At 35.0% G+C, this 23,083-nt stretch overlaps 1 protein-coding gene across 3 annotated transcripts; it reads right to left on the bottom strand.

Annotated features, from left to right (window-relative positions):
* Positions 1–5,884: 5,884 nt before the first annotated feature.
* LOC132279730 (uncharacterized) lies at positions 5,885–12,637 on the bottom strand. 3 transcript variants are annotated; one of them, XM_059781764.1, is made up of 6 exons: positions 12,499–12,637; positions 11,797–12,083; positions 10,752–10,829; positions 10,539–10,607; positions 8,697–8,801; positions 5,885–6,145 (listed from the first exon to the last, which is right to left on the bottom strand). In XM_059781764.1, the coding sequence occupies exons 2-6, from the start codon at positions 11,956–11,958 to the stop codon at positions 6,044–6,046; spliced, it is 516 nt and encodes a 171-aa protein (XP_059637747.1). In that variant the 5' UTR covers positions 11,959–12,083; positions 12,499–12,637; the 3' UTR covers positions 5,885–6,043. The 3 variants fall into 3 exon arrangements, with proteins under 3 accessions (XP_059637747.1, XP_059637746.1, XP_059637748.1); XM_059781763.1 differs by having other exon boundaries at positions 12,430–12,630; XM_059781765.1 differs by lacking the exon at positions 10,539–10,607 and having other exon boundaries at positions 12,430–12,629.
* Between the last annotated feature and the right edge of the window lie 10,446 nt (positions 12,638–23,083).

Below are 23,083 nucleotides of genomic sequence, written 5' to 3'. Positions count from 1 at the left end.
TTGGATTATCCTAACCATGATTCATTTCATACACGTATGTATATCATGATTCGTGTTGCTTAGACTCTAAGGTAGCTTAGGATGCTCCCCGAGTCTCACTTGGATATAGACGTTAGGTGGCATGAGCCCCTTTAACATGTTTCACCTTAAGGTGATAAATTTGTAAAATGCTAGGTTGATGCATGCTCATCTCCTACGAGTAGCTTTATGTTACTCACCCCTACGATACTGGGGCATATTTCAGGTACGAAGACTTGGTTCGTGAAGCCTAGCATTCCTTGGATGTTGTGTAGCTTTCAAGTTTCCATTTCATGCAAATGTTAGCATGAAATGTCATTTTGTAGACTTATATGTTAAAATATATATATTTGATTCCATGTATGTAATGTGTACTTAAGTACACTTCTTTCAATATATTTGATATGTATGAGATGAGGCCGGAGGCCAATGACATGTATAGTGTATTCTATGTAACTTTTTAACTTCATGAAATGTTATGAAAACCTTGAAAAATCGCAAGTCATTGCTTCACCATGGTTGCATCGGGTGTGGGAATTCCATTTTCATTCTTTCATAGGGTCTTATTAATCTTGTATGAAGTGTGGCCAAGGGCCAAACGGTTATTTGACCCCGTTTTGTATTTTTGGATTCCGAGTTTTCATTCCAAGTTTCATTTTTGCCTTTTTGCCCGTTGGGGGGTCGGATTTTGCATCGGCTATATTTTTAAGCCATGGACCATTGTAGCGCGTCTAAATAGGTAATTTACGTTTGCGTGCATAGTCGTTTCTGGGCAAAACCTCATCGTTTGTGTTTTGAGCCTCTTGTGATTTCATCTCGCACTTTTTTTGCATATTCTGATCTAGGGGCATTATAGACTTTTCACTGTGGTTTTATTTTCTTCTTTCAACATGGTTGAATAGAAAACATGATTTTAGGGGGGGTTTCTTTTCCGTGTTTTTCCAGAAAATGTCGTCTTGATATCGGAAATCGCTTACGAAGTTCAGTTCTCAGTTTTTGAAAATAGCAGCTTTTTGGACCTCCATGACCAGATTTCATGGAGGGGCATTTCGGGCATTCTACATTGCGTTTTTTTTTAATTCTCTCACAAATTATGTAGAAAACTCAATTTTGAGGGGGGTTTCTTCTTTGTGTTTTTGCAAAAAAATTCATCTAGGCCTCCAAATTCAGCCTTTGTTCCGGATTTTTCTGAAAAATAAACACATAGCAGCTTTTGGGCTGCTGCTGCCAGCCATGGTGCACTCAGCGCGCGCGGCGTGCATGGGCGTGCGCATGGGCGCTCATGGGGGGGCTGTCATGGCCCCCTCGTCGGGCCGCTGCGACGTCAATTCTTCTTTTGGGCTTTTCTCCTTCCTCCGGACTCCGATTCAAGTGAATTTTTTTCTGAACTTGACTAATTTTTCGTTGTCTTTCTAACAGTGTGCTCAGTTGCACCCGGTTCTTCCTAGATAATTACCAGTTTACCCTTTTTGCCTTAAGTGCTCGTTTTTCTTCTTCATGCCGTTTCTCCTTCGTCCGGACTCCGAATGATGCGATTCTTGAGTCCATCTTGATTAGTTTTTCGTTATTCTTCCAACGGTGTGCTCGGTGGCACCTGAATCTACAGTTTTCAGAAATAACTATTTTGCCCCTGGGGGCTTATTTGTTATATTTTTGATCTTTTGCTTCCGTATCAGTTCTTGTTGAGTTCCACGACCTCATGGAAGGTCACTTTGACTTCTTAGAGTCTTGTTTCCTATTTTCGCTTCTGTATTCGGATCTGTTATCGGATCATCCTTACGGTTCATCACAGGACACGCTGGCCTAAAAACCTACATCGTCACACACTTTCTCTCTCCTCCTTTGGTCCACTTTTCCTTGGTAGAAATCTTTTGGCCTTAGCATTTGTTGTTCGCCTCGTCCTGCTCTACCATTACCCCTTATTAGAAACCATTTTTGACCAAATTTTGAGTTCGGGATTGAGGTCAAATTTGGATTTTCATGGGGTTTCTTGGGGATTCATATAGATCGTGTTGTCCCCGACAAAACTTAGGAGTTTCGTCAGATTCGAAGCCGTTTCAATTCGGTGGGGATTTGGGATTTCATCTCAAATTGAGGTAGGAGATGTTATAGGTTTAATTCTTATTATATAACATGCTGTTGATGCTTATACAACTTGATTGCATGCTTAAATATGAAATCTAGAAATTTTATTATTTAATTTTCTTGTATTGGATTTGATTTTTTCGATTGCTTATGATTTGTTTTAAACATGTAGCATGGTAATATAATACTCTATAATATGGTCATTGACATATATTAAATTGAGGGAAATTGAACAAGTAATAAAGATTTTATTTAATATTTATCTTGAATAAAATATTAAATCATGTGGCCTTAATTAGCTCAAAATCAATATGTGTTAGCATATTAAATTAAGCCTTAGCATGCTCTCCAACATAATTGAATTTGAAAGTAATTGGAGGTGTTTTAAAAATTAGTAATTATTAATTAATTTGCCCCGAATGCACTATTCACTCTATTTGAATTCTGACTTGATATTCTTGATTTATATGCCATATAGTTTCACATATATTTCATTTAGAATATTCGGTTAGGTTTTGAAACCTTTTATTTAATTAAATTACATGTTTAAGATTTAATCCTCATGGTGATATACAACTTGGAATTGTATTGTGGCATGCTACAAAATTAAGCTTAGGTATAGTTGTTCACATATATTAAATTGGGATTAATTGTATGAGAATTGCAACTTTTAATTTATATTTAACTTTAGTGAAAGTTTAATTCACATGATCTTAAATTGAATGAAATAAACTTGTAATGTGATATTACATTAGTTCTTGGCATGTTTTCCAACATAGGTTAATTTGAGAGCATTTGGTTAAGTTTGAAAATCAAGAGATTTTAATTAAAAGAATTAATTAAAATCTATTTTGTGGTCCTATTAGCTTAATTAAGGTTTTAAATTGATATTTGTATTGGCCATGACTTGTTTACTAGTATATATTAATTTGGGACTATTTGAAGTTGTTTTAGAACATTGGGATTTAAATTAGCATGATTTAATTAAAGTTCTACTTTGTTGTTCTAACAACCTAATTGAGTTTTAGAATGGATATAGGTGATGACCTTGCCATGTCCTTTAACATGTATTAAATTGAGGTTAATTGGAATTGAATCAGAATCTAGAGAATTTAATTGTGTTTATCTATTTAAATTCTATCAATTTGCTCCATGATCTAGTTGTGTTTTAGAAGTGGTTTCTATATTCAAATCATGGACTTAGACTTGTTGTATATTCATTTGGTTATGTTTTGGACATTGGAAAACATAGTTGCTATGTTTGTACTCATGAGAATATGTTTTCCTTATTAAATATATTGTTGCCTTGTGTAATGATTTGCACACTTCGTATTTAACATCTTTCATGCATATCGTGTAACGAATCGTACACTAAAGATTCGACATTCATCATATCATATTAGTTGTGAATTTAGAGCATGTATTGTATAGGTTTCCAAATTTGGTTGTGCTTGGTAGATAGTTGATTATCTTGCATATTCCTGTTGACCGAAACTCTAGTTTGGTCGACCAATGGCCTATTTTGGCCTACTGAACCATCCTCCCCTCAAAAACCTACCTTTAGAAATGTTTCTGTGAGTTTCAGTCCACCGAAACTCACCCTACCTCTATTTCGGTCGACCGAAATAGCCCTCATTTGCACATCTCTTCAATTTTGCTTCAGCACTAAAGTTCCAACTTCAAGTGGCCATATCTCCTTTGTTTCTAATCCAAATGGAGTGATTCTTGAGCCTAAGTTCATGGATCTTGAGTAAGTTTTCCAATGGTACAAATGCCATTCTCATATTCAAATTACAGTGAGATTTATTCATGTTTTAGTGAGAGGGTGTCAGTTTTTGCTTAAATCGGGAAAGGGCATTTTGTGGAATTCTTAGCCAATGTTCTTGGAACTTCTTGGAATGTTGTGAAATGACTAGATTAGGTTTTATTCACCTTGTTTGACTTTTTTAGAGTCAAATTCCCCTCTTAATTATGAATTAACCATTTGCCCCTTTATTCACGGATTTTGGCCGTTTTGACCATTGCTTCTGTTTTCGCTCTCTCTAAGTTTCGTGACTTCATGGAAGGTCACATTGGTGTCTTAGAGATGGTTGATATCTCTAAAAAATTTGTTTTATCATTTGCTTCTGCATTTCGGATCCATCATCGGATCAACTTTCGGTTCATCACTGACGTACCAGGTTGAAAAATTTGGGCCGTCACAATTGTAGTTGGCATGTTGCACATTTAATTAACTGTAACAACAACTAGTAAATCATAATAAATTTGTCCAAAATCAAAATTAGTGAGATTGGTTAATTCAGATCATCAAATTGATTACAATTTGAAAAAGGCTCCAACAGTACCAGTGAGAAAGAATGCATGTTTCGTATAAAGAGTAATGCCAAGAGAAGGGAAACACAAAAAATAACATATATCAAGGAAGTAAGAAAATATATAATAACATGCCATTTAACTGAAATTATGACCTCAAAACAAAATGGACCATCAAATAGTTGGACAAAGCTTTGTACGAGTTGAACTGTGAATTACATCAATTCACCAATGTTTTTATCTTCTCTACTTAAGAACAAGGCATTAATCTCAACTACTTAAAATCACCCACAATCTCTTCAACTTTCTCCAAAGTAAATCTAACTTTTGCTTCAATAAAAAAATATGGAAAAAATGGGTCAATGAGACGTATTCCTGAAAACTAAAAATTCATCATGTTCTAAGATCTGGACAAATTCGAGATTTGTTGCATAGTGAAATGCACAGAGTCACAAACACAGAGATACTAACAATCAAACCCACCCCAATTATAACAAGGCATAACATAGCCCGCACCCCAGTTAAGTTATGCTGCATCACCTCCTTTGCCAAGACTACAACCATAACTATGAACATAATAGTCTATTATAGAGAGAATTAGAGAGAACCTGGAGGCAGAATATATAAGGATTGGAATCGAATTAGACATCCAGCAAGGAAGGGATTGGAATTGGGTGAGACTCCCAATGAAGAAAGAAATGACTAACAAGTGACAATATATATGTCCAAGAATTCCTATGAGTACAAAGGAAATGTTGTGATCAATTAATGAATATTGAAGAGATCGATAATGTGCAAATGAAACCATAACCAATAAATATTAAAGAGTGGTTCTACTTCAATATAGAAGATAATGAATAAACCAGATAAGTATATTTTAAAAAGAAAATTTTCCTTTTGACTCCTAAGAAGAGAATAGTCACTACAAGAAAAAATGGCTTCTACGAGGGGCCAAAAACACCGTAGAAACCTATTCACGGCGTATTCTAGGCTCTCGTGTATGAGGGTTCTGTAAATATTCAATTTTTTTTACGCGAAAAAATCTATCTCGTAGAAAAATATATTTTTCCGTTAATAATTAATCTACAAGTTGCCGAGGCATGCCGTAGAAAACTTTTCTACGGCGAAGTGTAACTACCCGTAAATAATCTCACGAGGGACCGATGCATGCCGTAGAAAACTTTTCTACGGCGAGTTGTAATTACCCGTAAATAATCTCATGAGGTATCGAAGCATGCCATAGAAAACTTTTCTGCGGAAAATTTTAGGTACCCGTAAATAATATAATCCATTCTCGCCGCTTCCCATCTGCCGTAGAAAAGTTATTTAAGGAGGATTTTCACTTATTTACGGGATTTCAAGCTCCCCATAAATAAAATATATATATATATATATATTTTATAAATAAAACACCCTTAATTAATTCCAGTTACTCATCCACTATAATTCACATTACTTTCAGTTATAATTTAATTCAAAAAACATACATATCCCATTAAATATATCAAAAGAGTTAAAACATTTTTACAATTCATCATTTATCAATGTTCCAAAACAGGAAGTACATCCATTTGTCAAGAAATTCATCAATTTCTTAACACTTCTATTGAAAAATTGATAAAACCTTCTAGCACTTGAGTTTCAATCTGCATTTGTCAAAAAACCACTTCACTGTACAAAATCCAAGGAAGTAGCTGCAAAATCCACGGTACAAAATCCAAAAAAGTAGCTGCATCACACAAGTCTCAAATTCAGAATGCTAATAAAAAGGAAAAATAACAAGATTATCATTTATGAATCAAACACAAACATTTTGCTAAGAATTTTTTCCTTAAATCTGCCAAAAATATTTCAAACAGATAATTTTCCTTAATTGAATACTAGATTTTTGCAAGGATGTATGAGAACAGACAATATCATAATCTCTTTATATTCATGAACAATACGATATCATAATCTGTAGTCTCTTTATCTCATGATTATGAGCAAATCTGAAACATTGTAGGTTTTTGGTGCAACGATTATGAGCAAATCTGAAACTTTGAAAACAAGTCAAGTCTTATATATATATATATATATATATATATATATATATATATATATATATATATTATCTCAGTTTGTTGCTAGTTTAATTGATATATGCTTTCTTTTTATGTTCTATTTTAATAATTTTTCAGATTTTCCGTTTTTGGGATGCAGTAGGATTTATGGGTCATATTTTGGTCCAAATTATTGTAATGAACCTTTGTTCATGGTTTTTAGTTGGTCTATATTAGTTTAATTAGTCAAAGTTTATTTGTTTTTATTTATTTCTTTTCCCTAAGCAAAATTCTCAAGTTTCTAAATAAGACTCCAAATCTTATAGCTATGAGTGCTTCAATTAAGTAAAGAACATCTTTTACAGGAATTTTCCAACAAACCTTAAGTGTGATGGTTATGGGAATCTAGGGTGATCGTTCTACTCTGTTGGTCCCTAATATGCTTATCTTGAGACTTGCTTTTTTAATGACGAAATGCATGTTTAAAGGGCTAAATGCAATTTGATCATGGTTTATTGGCATGTTGGGGTTTGGTCAAGTGTTGTTTGCCATATTTTGGAGGTTTACTCATTGAATTACAAACTGATATAAGCTCATTACTCATTGGAGTTTCAACGAAGTCATTACAGCCCTTATAAGTCAAAGAATTCTGTGACAACACACTTAATTGGCCTACAGCCTTTATAAGGGCATTTTTGTCATTATACACATCATTATATTCATATTATATATGCTTGTGGAGCTACATTGTTCAGTTGAGCTTGAATTATTCATGTACCAGACAAATCAAATGTGACAGTAGTGCTTTTGCCGGTATGTAAAAAAGGGAATCTGCAGGGGCAGTTTTGTAATTCTGTGTAGCTACAAATGCTGACAAGTGCATAGTGGTCCTATTAATATTAGCTGATGACAGAATGGCATTTATTGGCCTCAAGGTTGCACTACATTGTATATACACATTTACACACTTATGTGTATAAAATATCTGTCAAAGACTACTAAAAAGGTGTGTTCTTCAGCTGAAATATACAAGGATATGGTAGTCTTTTCTCACACTGAAATAGCAGGCGTACTACCTCACTGTTATAGGTAGAATGTAGCTCTATCTTATTCATATTAGGGTTGACAGTGTGAGGCCTATAAAAAGACTGTTATAGTAATTGAAAAAGTGTGCCTCAATGTGAAAAATCCTAGAGAAATAAAGGTTATATTTCTGCAGCTGTGAATTTACAATTTAGTCCCTTAGAGCTATATTTTTGCAGAAACTAACTAGTAGCAATTTTTGGGGCTGAGTTTCATACATTTATTGATGTTCTTAACCTCTGAGCTTTTGTGAAAAGATGAACCAAGTGTATAAGAACATTATCCAAGCCTGAGACCTTCCAGAATACCATTTATACCCTCAATTCAAAAGCATCAAAGTGGCATTAAAACAGATCCTATGTTGAGCCTATTTGTTACTGGTTTATACTGAAATGTCTTAATCTTGCTGAGTTTATTAAAGACCATGTTTGTGCAAGTGTATTATGATTAAATGAAGCTATGAGAATCCTTTGTTGAAGAGAATTTGAATTGTTTCAAGTTTGTGTCTGATAAAACTGAAATTCAATGTTTTAACACTGACGATGCTGCTATAACCTTGCATTAGAATATACCTTGCTTGTTAATTGGTTATTAATACCTAAGCAAGTGTATCTAGCCTATTAAAGACTAGGGGAGTGCTACTATGGGATTGCAACAACCAAAAAGTGGTTGACAACATGGGATTGAATAGTGAGAATGATATAGTATAGTATATTGTATTCTTGTCTTATAGCAGTAGTCAGATATTTGTCAACATGTTCAACTTGTCTAATGATTTTTATTTCTTTTTTCATTTTCATTTTCATTTCATTGTTGATTTAGTTACATGTTCGGTTCAGATATTTTAGTTTATGAAATTAATTAGTCCTTAGTCAATAAATAGCAAATACTTCTCCACAACACAAATCAATCAACAAGAAGCCTCCACATACAATGATCCCATACTCCCATACTTTTCAACAAATACAAGAAAGTAAATTGCCTCCACACAAACCAATGATAAACAATGAAACTAAAATGCCTCCACACGGGCCGATGATTTAAAAATTGGTCACTTCAAGGCATGTGACCCCCTAATACACCTCAAAGAGTTTAAAAATTAGTCACTTTAAGGCAGTGACCCCCTTTTTGCAAATTGGAAGTATGAAAACTTACAATCATCTCTGAAGCAGCAACATCAGAAGCATTGCCATCCTTATTTGTATGTGTGCGTATGAATAAATTTGCACGAGAAAGCTGAATGCCTTCTTTTTCCTCAATCTATAAAAGAAACATAGACATTGTGATATATATTATTTACCACTAACATTTATAATCATGGTGATGCACAATTGAAATCTAACAAAAAAAAAAAACAAAAAAAGAGAAAAAGAAATCCATTTAACTTAATCAATTATCCGCGAATCCAATATATACTTTGAGCATTTATGATTGAATAAGAGGTCTTACATGCATAATTAGCAAAAGATGTCTATCCCTAGATAATCAACACATGAGTTTTTAGTCATATCAATGAAGATCATGTTTCCCTTACGTAGAAAAAAAAAAAAAAATTGAACTTCATGAATTTTATGGTAATGAAGATAGTAAAATAATCGTATAACTGGTAAGAAAGTGCAAATGCAAAATTCTAAACACATTCTTACTTGAAACAACTATTATTAGGGTAGTAAGAGAACATTTTTTTTTTTTAAAGGTAAAATCAATTTTGTAAGATAATAAGATATACAATACAAGTTAGCCATGCATGTAATAAAAAACTATGGAATCGTTTCACGTCCTCGGCAGTTCTCATGAACCCCTTATTTATTCAGTTCTCATATTTAATGTGTCAATGCATGTGAACATGTGGCAGCTCATTGATATTTTGCTATGCCTGCATTGCTTTGGTTGCATGAGTTATGCAACATTTTACCACTGACCTTCTTCTTTCAATGAATAGTCCTTGTCAAACAGTATTGAAGGAGGAAGTAAATGGTTGGTTAACAAAATCAAAGGTTGGTGGTTGATGAAGAAATGGAATTCCATTTATTTCAAAAATATGAAATATTCTCCCACATCAAATTTGAGTTTTTTCTTCTTACATCACCACACATAAAAGTTAAGAGAAGGGCATCCCCTGTCTAATAGGATATTATGTCAACACATGTTCTATGGCCATATCCATACATGTGCAAAATCATATTGACACAGGTACAATGAAAGGTACAAGAGATTCCACGTAAATAAGAAAAGTAATTTAACAAAAGAAACAACACAAAATCAGCCAGAAAAAACAACAAGGGCATTAGGAGGAATAGGACGGCCATACTGAAAAATGTTTTGGGTATGATATAGTTTCATCCATCTTCTCCATCCTCGTATGGTGACATTGGGGTCGTATGGAGAGTCCACTCTTATATATTTCATAGTAAAAAATGTCATGCATGTTGTGTGATGGCATTTACAAAGAGTATTGACATCCATATACTTCTTTATTCTTGTACTCTCTTCACTTGGGATAACATGATTTGTCTTGTCTCTCATTTTTCTATTGATGGCAACATGATGCTACTTGTCAAAGAACAATACAGGGATTGCTTTGTACATGAGAACATAGAGAACGAAAATCTCAAGGCATCTTGAGAAAAGCGTATGTGGATATGTTTGCATAGTATATTTGATCATCGATCACAACATTTTTCACTTTAATGAAGTCGTTCCTATATATTAACGTGACTCTTTCATATTTGTTTGTTTTTCTGCCCATTTTATTTTCTTTCGCCCTTTTTAGTCTGCTTCACGAACAGTAATTTTTCTATATGATAAAGGAAATCAAGGTATTCCATCACTCGATCTCTTCCAAACAATGCCAATCAAAGGACCTTAAAATCATCCCATTACAATGAAGACTAAATATATTATGAGGAAATTTCATTCTCGAATTAAAATTAGAAAAACAAAGCCTAAAGAGTTTAATTCTAATAATGGACTTGTACTCTGTCAAACAATCGTAACTGGAATGACTTGCACTTCAATCCCTTGTTGTTGCAAGAAATCCATCTCCTCCCCACCTCTCCCAAACACCTGATACACCCACAAAAATTCAGGACAAAAAAACTAATTTTTAATCCTGCTTGTTGAAGTTTCTATATATATTTTTTTAATCCTGCTTGTTCAAGTTTCTTGCTAAGAAGTTTTTGTTCTAACAGTTTTCACATGAAAACTCACCAGTGGATCACCTCCTTTAAGTCTCACAACTGTGGTTCTAGCTTCAGCAAAACTCAGAAGCAACTCGTGAATTTCCTCCTGCAAAAAATCCAAGAATTACTTCTCTTGCACAACAATAATCCATTAACGAGCTCCGAAAAAATAGTGACAAAAAAATAAAATAAAATAAAATTTTAGAACTTAATTTGTTAATCATTCAAGGCCTCATAGAACAATGAACTCCACAAACATAGTCCACTGGCCAGTACAACTACTCAATTTTCTTTCAGTTAATTTGTCCAAAGTTGAGAACGAGAATAGAGATGGAGGCGATTGGGGAGGCTGAAATGATTTGCCCTAAAAATTTCACTTAATTTGATTTAATTTGTAAAACAAGAATTACAGAAATTGATTAATTGATTTAGAAAAAAATAATAAAACAAAGCCCTTACATACAAGTTAGCAGTTGCAGAGAAAGGGCTTGAGAGTTGAGAGACAGCGGGCCAGAGGCTGAAGTTTGTGAACGGTGAACCCGAACTGGAACAGCAGGCGATGGAAATTGAAGGATATGGGTTTTGATATTTTGAACAATCTGAAATGATATGCCGATATGGGTTTTGATTCTTGTAGATTTTGTAGTTTGCAGTTGCAGAGATAAAGAGAGGGCAAGTTCAGAGTTAAGAACAAGAATAAAGATGGAGGCAATTTCGGAGGCTGATTTGATTCTTGTAGATTTTGTAGTTTGGAGTTGCAGAGACAGAGAGAGGGCAAGTTCAGAGCCGAGAACGAGAATATAGATGGAGGCGATTTGGGAGGCTGATATGATTCTTGTAGTTTGCAGTCGCAGAGACAGAGAAAAGGCAAATATAACTTACCAATTCAAAAATTCAAAATCATGAACAAATAAAAGAGCATACAGAGAAAATTGTGTAGTAGAAACATATATATATATATATATATATATATATATATATATATACATATATATATAAATAAATCTATAAACAGAAAAGGAAAAATTTTGGTCGAACAATAATGAAATGGAATCACAGAGACATGAACATACCTGAAGCTTGTGTTGCACTATGTGTGCCCACACCTTTCTCACGGCATCGGTGCGACACGTTGAGGGGACTCCCATAAATTTTTTCAGCTCCGGGGAGATGGGTCCAACCTTCAAGACCCTGGTTTCCCGAGTGTCCTTTGCAATGCCGGCGGCCGCCGCCATCAGAGCTCTGCAGAATCTTCCGAAAACCCCATTTGATGCAGTAGCAATGACTTTGTCTCTCTAAACCACCGGTGATGGAAGGGCAAGACTAAAACCCTCGAATCTAGATTGAGTTCTAGATATACCTATATATGTACCAAACTCAACAAACTCTTAGACAGTTCTCGCCCAAACAGATAAGCACAAATTCATGAAATGTAAAGCTCTTCAATCAGCTAAACACAGCAATCAAACTGAACCATACGGTCTTAAACAGCAAGAGTGAGATCTAATTAGTGAAAATCAACAAGAAAAAAAACCCAAAAATCGATTATGAAACCGCTAAAATTAGCAGAAAAAAGAGAAACTAATGGTATGGACACAAAAACAAAAACATGCAGTCTTTACAAGGAGTCAGAGCAATTGAATACTTGAACTTGTGATTGCAGAATGGAAATGAAAGTTGTAGTGTACTTGCTGTAGTGTACTTACATGTGTGTGTGTATATATATGTGTGTGTGTTTGTGTGTGTATATAGATTGTAATCTGGAAGGGCGAGACCTGTGATAGAAGGAAAGAGAGCCGCTGAAGGAGTTAGGGCTATTGCAAAATGAAATGGGAAAGTGGAATACAGTGTTAATTGGCCCCCAAAAATGATGTAGTTTAGGGCCCAAATATTACAAATCAACGGAGGGAAAAAATGGAGGGAAGGGGAAAAAAATGGAAGGAAGGGAAAAAGTGAAAGGAGCATTGCAAAAAGCTTATTTACGGGACAAAAAGCCGTTGTAGATGTGAAAACTTTTATTGCTTATTTACGGAGCAAAAAAGGCACCGTAGATATGAAATTTATCCACGAGCCGTAAGTTCATCTTATTTATGGGGCAAAAAATGTGATTTAGATGTGAAAATTTTTATTGCTTATTTACGGAGCAAAAAAGGCGTCGTAGATGTGTGCTTTATCAACGAGGAATATTTATCCCGTTAAAGGTGTACAAATATGCCGTAAATGTATCTAAATATTCACGGGCTCTTTAATACGCCGTAAAAATATTTTTCTACACGATTCTATAAAATCCTCGTGAAAACATGTCCTATTACGGGGATTCTTTTAAAAACTCCGTAAATGGTGATAATCACGATGCAAAACAAAGAATCCCCGTAAACACTATGTCATAAAAGCCCATTCTTCTTGTAGTGAGTTTAATGAAAGCTGGATTATGGGCACATAATGAATAAACCAGAGCTTTTATGAGGCAGTGTCCAAAATTGAATAAGAAAAATAAAAGGAATAAAAAAATAAAAAAATAAATAAAAACAGCACATGAAGAAACTTGGAATTTTTATTTCTTAAAAATTATACAATTAGAAAACTAGAACATGAATTCAAAGTGGAGATGTAATGTGTGTTTTCAATAGCTATATGGGGAATCTAAAAACAACATATAAACAAGAAGATGATGAAGAGTTTGGCCCCTGCCCTCCTTTTGTACTTTAATTTTCTTTTTCAATTTATTGAGGAAAAAAAAATAAAAAAAATAAGAAAACAACCACCCAAACATAATCAATCACCACCTAAAGAATCGCATGCGCATATTTCTCAATACCTCGACCGGTAAACAAAACTATTATCCTTCCAACATCATCAAAAGATTTCAACTTGAAGAACACATCTTTTCATGATTCATCACAATCACTTCAGCAATATTAATGTAATATTTTCAATCTTTAGAGAAAAAACTCCAGCAACCTTTGATGATATAGACCCTCGTTCTTCCTTATCTATTCTCTCAACTTAGATGATCAACTATGACATTACATGAAATGAAGCCTCATCCACAGACCACGAAAAAAAAAAAGAAAAAACTTTATATAATACATATGTCCTAGTTTTGAAACAAAAGTAATTCTTAATTTCAAATTTTATATTAAGTGTCTCATATCACATGTAGTATAGGAAGGAGTTCTATATAATAATCAACATTTCTTTCCATTATTTATATTCTAAAATGTTAAAGAATATTACCCAACGACTTATAAAGCTATAAAATGGAAGGTAGTGGGGGCTTCCTTATACATGTACAACTCAAATTTATCTTTTCTATATCATATATATTACACCAATATATCTATCATTTTGGGCAATCCTAATACAAGCTCAAAGCTCTGTTACTGGTAGTTTACACAAAATAGTGCTATGCCAATGAGGCTTAGGTTTTTCAAGGACAAGAGATTAAGCTTTGCTCCTCACATTCAAATCTTAGTAACTTTTTCCTTTCTTTTATTCTTTAAGTAATGTGACTTAGTTTAAATGTATTAACTCATTGATAACTTATATTCAAATATTGCTCCTTTGATTTGTTAGTTAATATGAGCATTTATATAATATTTCCTCCAATGTATTTAGATTCATTTTATTCCTTTTCTATTGTAATTTGTATGTAAGTAATGCACACTCTCATTTTGCGGCACTTGAGACTTGAACCTCCAGTTCTCCTTTCAGGAGGTGGAGGTTATAGCCCTAAAACAAAGGCCTGATAGGTGTGCTTCACTTTATCTCAGTTCACTTTAGAAGTAAAAAACCACGAGTTTCTTATATCACGTCCCAACCTTTAGAGGAGACCATAGACAACAATTATTGACTTCATGTCAGACAATTCAGTTAAACAATTTTCTTTTACATTTTTTTTTAACCTAAACGGTAATTTTAGTTTATAAAAATGACTATAATTATTTAGTACAAATTATGTCCAAGACTTTGTTGAAGACCACAACTCGTAATCATGACTATTTAGAGGTGCATCCAGCAATCTGATATTACTGATTATAAATATATATCTCACCCACTAGTATTACTCAATGTAAATGAAAATAGAGTACTAGACAATCAAATATCAGATCTAAACATTCCAAGAGTAGCAACATCAATACTCACTGCCAGTATAATTAGTCATCATCTATAACATTCCATAGGTAAGACTAAATGTTGTTATAAATACCCCTAATTTACTTGTATATTCAATAAAGTGATACATTAATATCAAAGGTTAATTCACAAAATAGTCATGAAATTGGCAGTTTCATCATTGCTTTAAATTACCTATATCCATGTTTGTATTACTCAACAGATTCCATATATTTCATAGACAAGATTATTTGCACTTCATTCTTTTGCCATAAACAAAATATATAGTACAAGCCTTTCAAATTCTAACAACCTACCTCATGTATAACATAGATTGAGACCATTGTTTTGTCATAGTTTCAAAAGCTTTCATGTCGGCAAAGCAAAATTGAATGTGCAAAACTGGTACTTTTATGGTTTTATTGCCAGTCTTAATTTTAATTTGTTTTTCAATTAGTACTACAATCAGTTTGCACATCTGACATCCCACATTACCACCAAATAGATGTACTTCTATTTTTAAAATTTTAGGTAATTCTATTTTATTTTTTTATTCAACTCTTGTTGTCCATGCACACACAATGTTGATCATTGCATTTTGCCTGCCTAATTCTATTCTCTGTACACTTCACTCTTGAGAATAAATATCCCAAATAATTGTGCTTTAAGAATTAATTTTCATCTTATACTTTGATTTGGATAAACATCTGAGACTTATACAAAAAAATAAGAAGCAAAAGGATACCATAATATCACCTCCTGTGACGGCCCAAGTTTTTCAACCCGGTGCGTCAGTGATGAACCAAAAGTTGATCTGATAACGGATCCGAAATGCGGAAGCAAAAGATAAAACCAAAGTCTATAGAGATATAAATCATCCCCAAGACACCAAGGTGACCTTCCATGAAGTCACGGAACTCAAATGAAACGAAAGCGGAAACAAAGGTCAAAACGGGCAAAATCCATTAACCGATGGCAAAATGGTCAATTCACAATTAAGAAGAGAAACTTGACTCTAAACAAGTCAAACAAGGTCAATACAACCTAATCTAGTCATTTCACAACATTCCAAGAGATTCCAAGAACATTGGACAAGAATCCCACAAAATACCCTTTCCCGGTGTAAGTGAAAACTGACCCTACTTTACTAAAACATTAATAACTCCCACTATGGTTGGAATCTGAGAGTGGTGTTGGTACCATTGGAAATCTGACTCAAAATTCTTGAGTTTAGGCTCAAGAATCACCCAATTTGGGTTAGAAATAAAGGAGATATGACCGTTTAAAGTCGGAATTACAGTGCTGAAATAGAACTAAAGAAGCTGGAGTGTGGAAGCTATTTAGGTTGACAGAAATAGCCATTTAGGTTGACCAAAATGATCAAAAACTCTCCTACAATCCTAAAGGGGAAGAAAAAAGTAACGACCCGGGTTTTGAATCAACTCGGTGTGTGACGGCCCAAGTTTTGTAAACCCGGTACGTTAGTGATGACCAAAAGATGACCCGATAACGGATCTGAAATGCGGAAGCAAAAGGTGAAACAATGGTCTCTAAAGATAAAATGCGTCTCTAAGACACCAATGTGACCCTTAATGAGGTCATGGAACCCAAAGGAAAACAAATGCGGAAGTGTCGTTTCAAAAACGGACAAAAAGGAACCTAGGGGCAAAATGGTCATTTTGCAAAAAAGTGGATTCAAGTGCTATCAAGAAGACCACTGGGAAGACAATGAAAAACTAATTATGATGGACTCAAGAATTTTATTATTCGGATTCCGAACGAAGGAGAAACGACAAAACAAAGAAAAACGAGCAATAAAGCTCAAAGGGGTAAACTGGTAATTATCCAGAAAAATCTGAGTTCAACTGAGCACCTCCTTGCATAGACAATGAAAAATTAATCAATTTCAAAAAAAATTCACTTGATTTGGAGTCCGGATGAGGGAGAAAGGTCAAAAACAAAATCGATGTCGCGGCCGCCCGACGAAGGCTGTGACAGCTACAGTGCCGTCAACCCACTACTGCTGCAACTGAGAGTAAAAACGGGCATCTAAACTGACTTTTTTGGAAAAAATAAAAGAATAAACCCCAACTAAAATCAAGTTTCCTACCCCAATCATGGACGGAAACAAAAAAAAATGCATTGTAAAATGCCCAGAATGCCCCCAAGAAAATCTGGTCAAGGGGGTAAAAATTTCTCCGAGATGCTGCCCAAAGAAAGGAAATAGGTCTTTGGGAGGTTTTTAAATTGCCTAAATTGAAAATGCAACCTTAAAATACACCCACAAGACCCCCGGAAGTTTTGGATCGATCGTCACACTTTTCAAAAAAAAGTCATTGAATAGTACCAAGTACATTTGCACTAAAAATCTACAAAACCTGGCAGCAAGGATTTTTCGGACAAATATGGATTTTTGAGGGCCAAGATCGCATTTTCTGGAAAAACATAAAAAAGAAACCCCCCTCAAAATTAAGTTTTCTACGTGACTTGCAAGGAAAAATGAAAAAAAATGCATTGTGAAATACCCGATATGCCCGTGGAACAGAATAGGCTAAAACTCCCTAAAAATGCTGCTAAGAGTTTTTGTTTTATCAAGGATGGTGTTGTTTGCCAAAGTGAGTATGCAAGTGCACGCAATATGATAAAATAGATGTACCAACATGGCCTAAAGCCTCTTTACATTCCATTAACAAGTTTTAACATACAAAGCCTCCATAGTTGATAAAAATACATTTTCAAGCAAAATATGGCACCAATTGAATACAAGTGCAAATATAAACTTATTTGGCCCTTGGCCTCATGTCCTACATGTCAAATGCATTAAAAGGAGTGTACTTATGTACACTTTACATATGTAGAATCAAAGAATACAAGTTTGATACATAAAGCTACCAAACGATCCAAGGCAATGAAATCTTCAAGTCTTGAGTCCTGTACTTGAAATATGCCCTAGTATCGTAGGGGGGAGTAACATTAAGCTACTCGTAGGAGATGAGCATGCATGGACCTAGCATTTTACAATTTTATCACCTTAAGGTGATACATATCAAAGGGGTTCATGCCACCTAACATCTATGTCAAAATGAGACTCAGGAAGCATCCTAAGCTACCTTAAAATATTTCTAGCATAATCACATTGTTCATGTAATTCAAACAACATGGAAACATGTTATACAAAGCAACAAGATATAGATTCTCAAAGTCTTCAACTTGAAATCCAAGATACGAAAACAACAAGAGTGGGTCATGCCACCTAACGTCTATGTTCAAAGTGAATCTATAGGATCATTCCTAAACTACATTTGAACATCAAAACACAAATTATGATATCGATGCAATTTAACCAACATTGGAACTTCCAATACAACGCTTAAAACATAATTTCTCAAAGTTAACATCTTGCAACTTAAAATGGGAAATCAAACAAAGAACAAAAAGTTACAATATCATCTAGTTATTAACTTGAAATGAAATACGAAATCAAACAAAGTGGAAACTCGGACGTCACGACGGATTAGACCGACAACATAGTTACTTTAGGGTTACTAGTCCATGGTTAACCTCCCTATGTGCGCACTAGACTATATAAAGGGACAATCCCCCGTACTAGAACCAAGTCCTAGCCGTAACCAAACAACGACATCCCCAAGTTTTCAAAATCAACTAATTGTGCAACAACGTATATATACATCAACATGTATATACAAGATATCAACTATTTACCAAGCAAAATCCAATTTTGGAAACTTATACAATACATGCTCAAAGTCTACAACTACTATGGCATGAAAGATATCAAATACAAAGTGTGCAATTCCTTACACATAGCAACAATATATTCAATAAGGAAAAACATATTCTCATGAATATAAAAGTAACAACTATGTTATCCAATGCTCAAAAGTAATCAAGTGAACATACACCAAATCCAAATCCATGATTTAAATATAAAAACAACTTCCAAAATGCAATTAAATCCATGGAGTAATAAAATAGAATTTAATTAAACTTAAATAGTTAAATTCTCTAAATCCCAAGTTAATCCTAAATAACGTCAATTTAATATATTTTGAAGGACATGTCATGGTCATCACATATATATCATCAAATGACAAATTAAGTGACTAAAACACTTAAAACAAAATTAATCAAGCTAATTAATTAATTTCCTTTAGATTTTTAAATAATTTCAAATGCCCTCAATTTAATCTATGTTAGAGAACTTGCCGAGGCCTATCCAAATATCACATTACATCATGATTTCATGTTTGCTATTACCATGTGAATTAATTTTTACAAAAGATAAATATTAAATAAATTTTGTAATTCTTATCCAAATGACCCAAATTTAATATATGTTAATCAACATACTAAAACTTAATTTCCTAACATGCCACAATTTAATTCCATGTTATACACAAAGCCATATGAATTAAATCTCAAATATAGAAATTAATTAAATTAAATTCTAAATCTTAAACAAAACATGCTCACAAATTGTATATGCTCATATAACAATCAATAAAACATAAATATAATCCTAAGACACCCCTTACCTCAATTTGAGATGAAAATCTCAAAAGCCATCAAAACGAAACGGCTCCGAATTCGACGAAACTCCTAGGTTTTGTCGGGGACAACACGATCTATATGAATCTCCAAGAAGCCCCACACAAATCCAAACTTGGCCTAAATCCCAAACTCAAAATTTGGTCAGAAATGGTTTCTAATAAGGGGTAATGGTAGAGCACGATGAGGCGAGCAACAAATGCAAAAGCCGAAGGATTTTCACTTAGAAAAAATAGGTTAAAGAAGAAGAGAGAAGATGGCAGCTCCATGGGCACCATGGCTGCCTTTGGTCATGCAAGGAGAGGAGGAAGAAGAAGAAAATCTGATTTTTCTTCTTTAAGGCACCTATTTATAGTAAATTACAAAAAGTGCCCCGAAAGGGCCCCGCCGGATCCTGAAAAGTGGATTTTGAGCAAACGCGCTCAAACGGAAAAACTCAGTGAACAAAAAAGATTCAAAATGACAAAATATGAACAACGGAAGAAATGGCGTTGAAAACCAAGTCTCGAGCTAAAAGTTATGCCCCAAACAAGTTCAGCGGCAACCGGGTCCAGAAACTCTGAAACGGGAGAAAAACGACGAGAACAGAATTCTATGAATTTACAAATCGACAAAAAGTGAAAATGAATCCCGTACAAGGATCCAGGCTCCAGACGAGACATTTTGCAATGACTTTCGTTAATTGCACAATGGCCCATACAAAAAGGGTTAACTGCGAAACTACCCCAGAATGAAAATATCTTCCAAAAGATATTTTCTTAGATGCCCCTGAAATAAAATATCTTCAAAAGATATTTATGAAAAACATCCCAAGAAATGAAATTAATTCCAAAGATTTATGCATCCATGCCCCTATGGGCACTGGGAGCAACCAGAGTACTTTCTTGCAAAAGTAAAGATACGTATTTCGTGGAAACCACTCACGATAAGGATACGTGAAGTCAAAAACTAACTCCGAGCACAAGAAGCAAGGTTGTGCCAAAAACTGACAAACGGAGATAAGACGGAATAGGGAAAATGACAGAATAGGAAAAAGACGAAATAGCGCATAGTGTCCAAAAACGAAAAATGCGAAAATGACTCGGTCCTCAAAGGAAGTTGTCAATTCACATGAAAGAGTCTCAGAAACCAATTCTGAGCACTCAAGATGACACTAAGCGACGAAAAACCATCCACAGAAAAGAAAAGACAACGGAAAAAATTTATCCACAAAATTTGAGGAAAAAGGGAAAAGGAAGAAAATGATCGGGTCATTACAACCTTCCCACCTTAAAGGGATTTCATCCCCAAAATCCAGCCCCAACAAAACGAAAGGCAAAACTAGGATAACTACGGAGTACATCTCCGAGTACCCCAAACAACATGCAATGAAAACAACCCCAAGGCTAAAAGACAACGCTCAAGCCAATGACATTTGCACCCACGTGCTTACGACTGGACAACCTCTCAAAAGAAAAATGACAGCACGGCCACACGATAAGTCATAGGTCACTCACAGAACCCAACGCCAGACAAAGGAACAGAAGACAACAGCCGTAAGCATTTCTCCTAATGAACCATCATACCGATCCAAAAACAACCCACAAAGAACTCCAAGATCATCACAGATCAAATCAAAGTACAAAACAAGGACAAACGTGGCAGTACGAATAGTGACCAGAACCCGCCCACACTTACTCGTCAATAAGGTAGCATGACAGTATAAGGCACTAATTCATAACCTGCCCCCCACTAGGTCTACCCATGAAACCTCTCGATACAAATGACATCAATATCGTGAATCATCATTACCAAAAGCACTACGGGAACCAGGCATCTTGTGAGAGTTGGGGTAGCTAATCCCAAAACTCTGACAACAATGTCATAGGCATCACTAAGCTTAAGGTCCTAAGTCCTCAATACAATAAAACCAACAACTCCAAATCCTCAAAATACTCCTATTAACAACCTCAATCAAGAGTCCAAAGTCAAACAAGGAAAACATCATCTCCGAAATCCCAAATATCATCCTGAAACAGATCAACTACGAAACCACACTGAAATCAAACATCGGATCAAAATCCCTACTACGGATGACCAAATCCTCGAAATATAAGTCCACTAAGTGGTACACACATCAAGTCCTGACAACCAAAGTCACAAAATGAATCTCTCAAAACCGTGCTTGGCATCGCCAAGCTAAATCAAAATCCTTTAATTTCAATTCACAATCAATTATTGGAACTACAATTCCTTAAAATTATGCCTAGCCATAGCTAGGACGAGAAAACTCCATAAACAAGCCAAATCCAATGGCGATATTCCAAAACTTCTCCTAAGAGTCAACCACATCTAGGTCTCCAAAAACCAAAACAAGTGTCCAAAGGACATTCTCAAAAGAGTAGCGAGTTCACCTCACAAATTTAATAAATCCTTAATCAATTGGACACAAGTCCCTGAAAAATGATCTCACACTAATCAACTCACTCTAAGTATCACAACTTCTTTAACAACCACGGTAAAACTCCCCAAGGAAAGACACGAAGGAAAGAAAACCACCAGTCCTAAGAAGGATAACACCACGACTCCACCTCTGAAATGAATGACAACAAGGTCAAAGACTTCACCCCCTACATGAAAGTAAGTCGACCAAAATCTATCAAATCCTCGCTAAAGACTCAAAACGACGACGATGATCCTCACGGACCAACCAACCCCAAAACTGCGTACAAGGCGACTAAGAGAAGAGACTCACTCCTTGTGAAGTCCCAACCACGAACCAAGAAAGAAAAGGAATCCAATTCTCCCACTTCCCACCTTAAAGAAATGGACAGCTCAAGACCAAACAAATGTGACAACTCCTCTACAAGGAATCTCACAACAGAATCGTACACACTACGTACGACTGAGGGAAACAAAAAGGAGAATCAAACATGGAAGTCATGCATTTGACAATGAATGCAACTACCAAATAAATAAATCTACTCTCATAGATAAAATCAAAGGTACATGCGGCACGCCTCCATGTAAACATAAAAGCATGTCATTAAAGCACAACAACAACATGACATCTCTAAGCATATATGCAGGGCATGCTAATGTCACACAACAAGAAGACAAATGTGGATAGACCTCCACCTACTCATGCATCGCAATAACATAAATCATACTACTAACATGATAGTAAATGAAAGTGTAGAAAACAAAAGTGATGCAACAATGAACCCTATGGACATCGTGTCCTAGAGTGTCTAGAGTATCTAGGTAGAAGGAATGATCGGCCCTAGCCATAACTGTCTCCAAAAACCAACGCAATAACAACCTTTCTCAAAACAAACGTGAGCCCTTACCACAATGGTAAGACTCTAACAATCCATCTCTGAATCTAAAGGTGACACTACAAGTGATACTAACAATGAAATGCTCTCTCTACCCAAAACCTCAATCAATCGACTTGATCCCAAAAGCGTTATCACGCAAGGAGAACTTAAATAAAATGGCTACTTTAGCCATACAATCAGACAACCAAATCGATCACTACGACTGATCCCCAAAACAACCATCATCATTATCGATCAAAAGGACTACACCTGTCGGAACAAAAACCAACGCTGATTCCATCCGAACTATACTCGTAGCTTGTCAGTATGGTAGCATGACAGTGCCATGCACCCGCCCACAACGTACCCACCCACG

The sequence above is a fragment of the Cornus florida genome, unplaced genomic scaffold (genome assembly GCF_030987335.1).
Source record: "Cornus florida cultivar Cherokee Brave unplaced genomic scaffold, ASM3098733v1 CherokeeBrave_3.0.0_Hap2_Chr10, whole genome shotgun sequence".
In the NCBI taxonomy this organism is placed as follows: Eukaryota; Viridiplantae; Streptophyta; class Magnoliopsida; order Cornales; family Cornaceae; genus Cornus; species Cornus florida.
The sequence above is the reverse complement of the archived record's forward strand: the minus strand, read 5'-3'. Positions and strand labels throughout refer to the sequence as shown.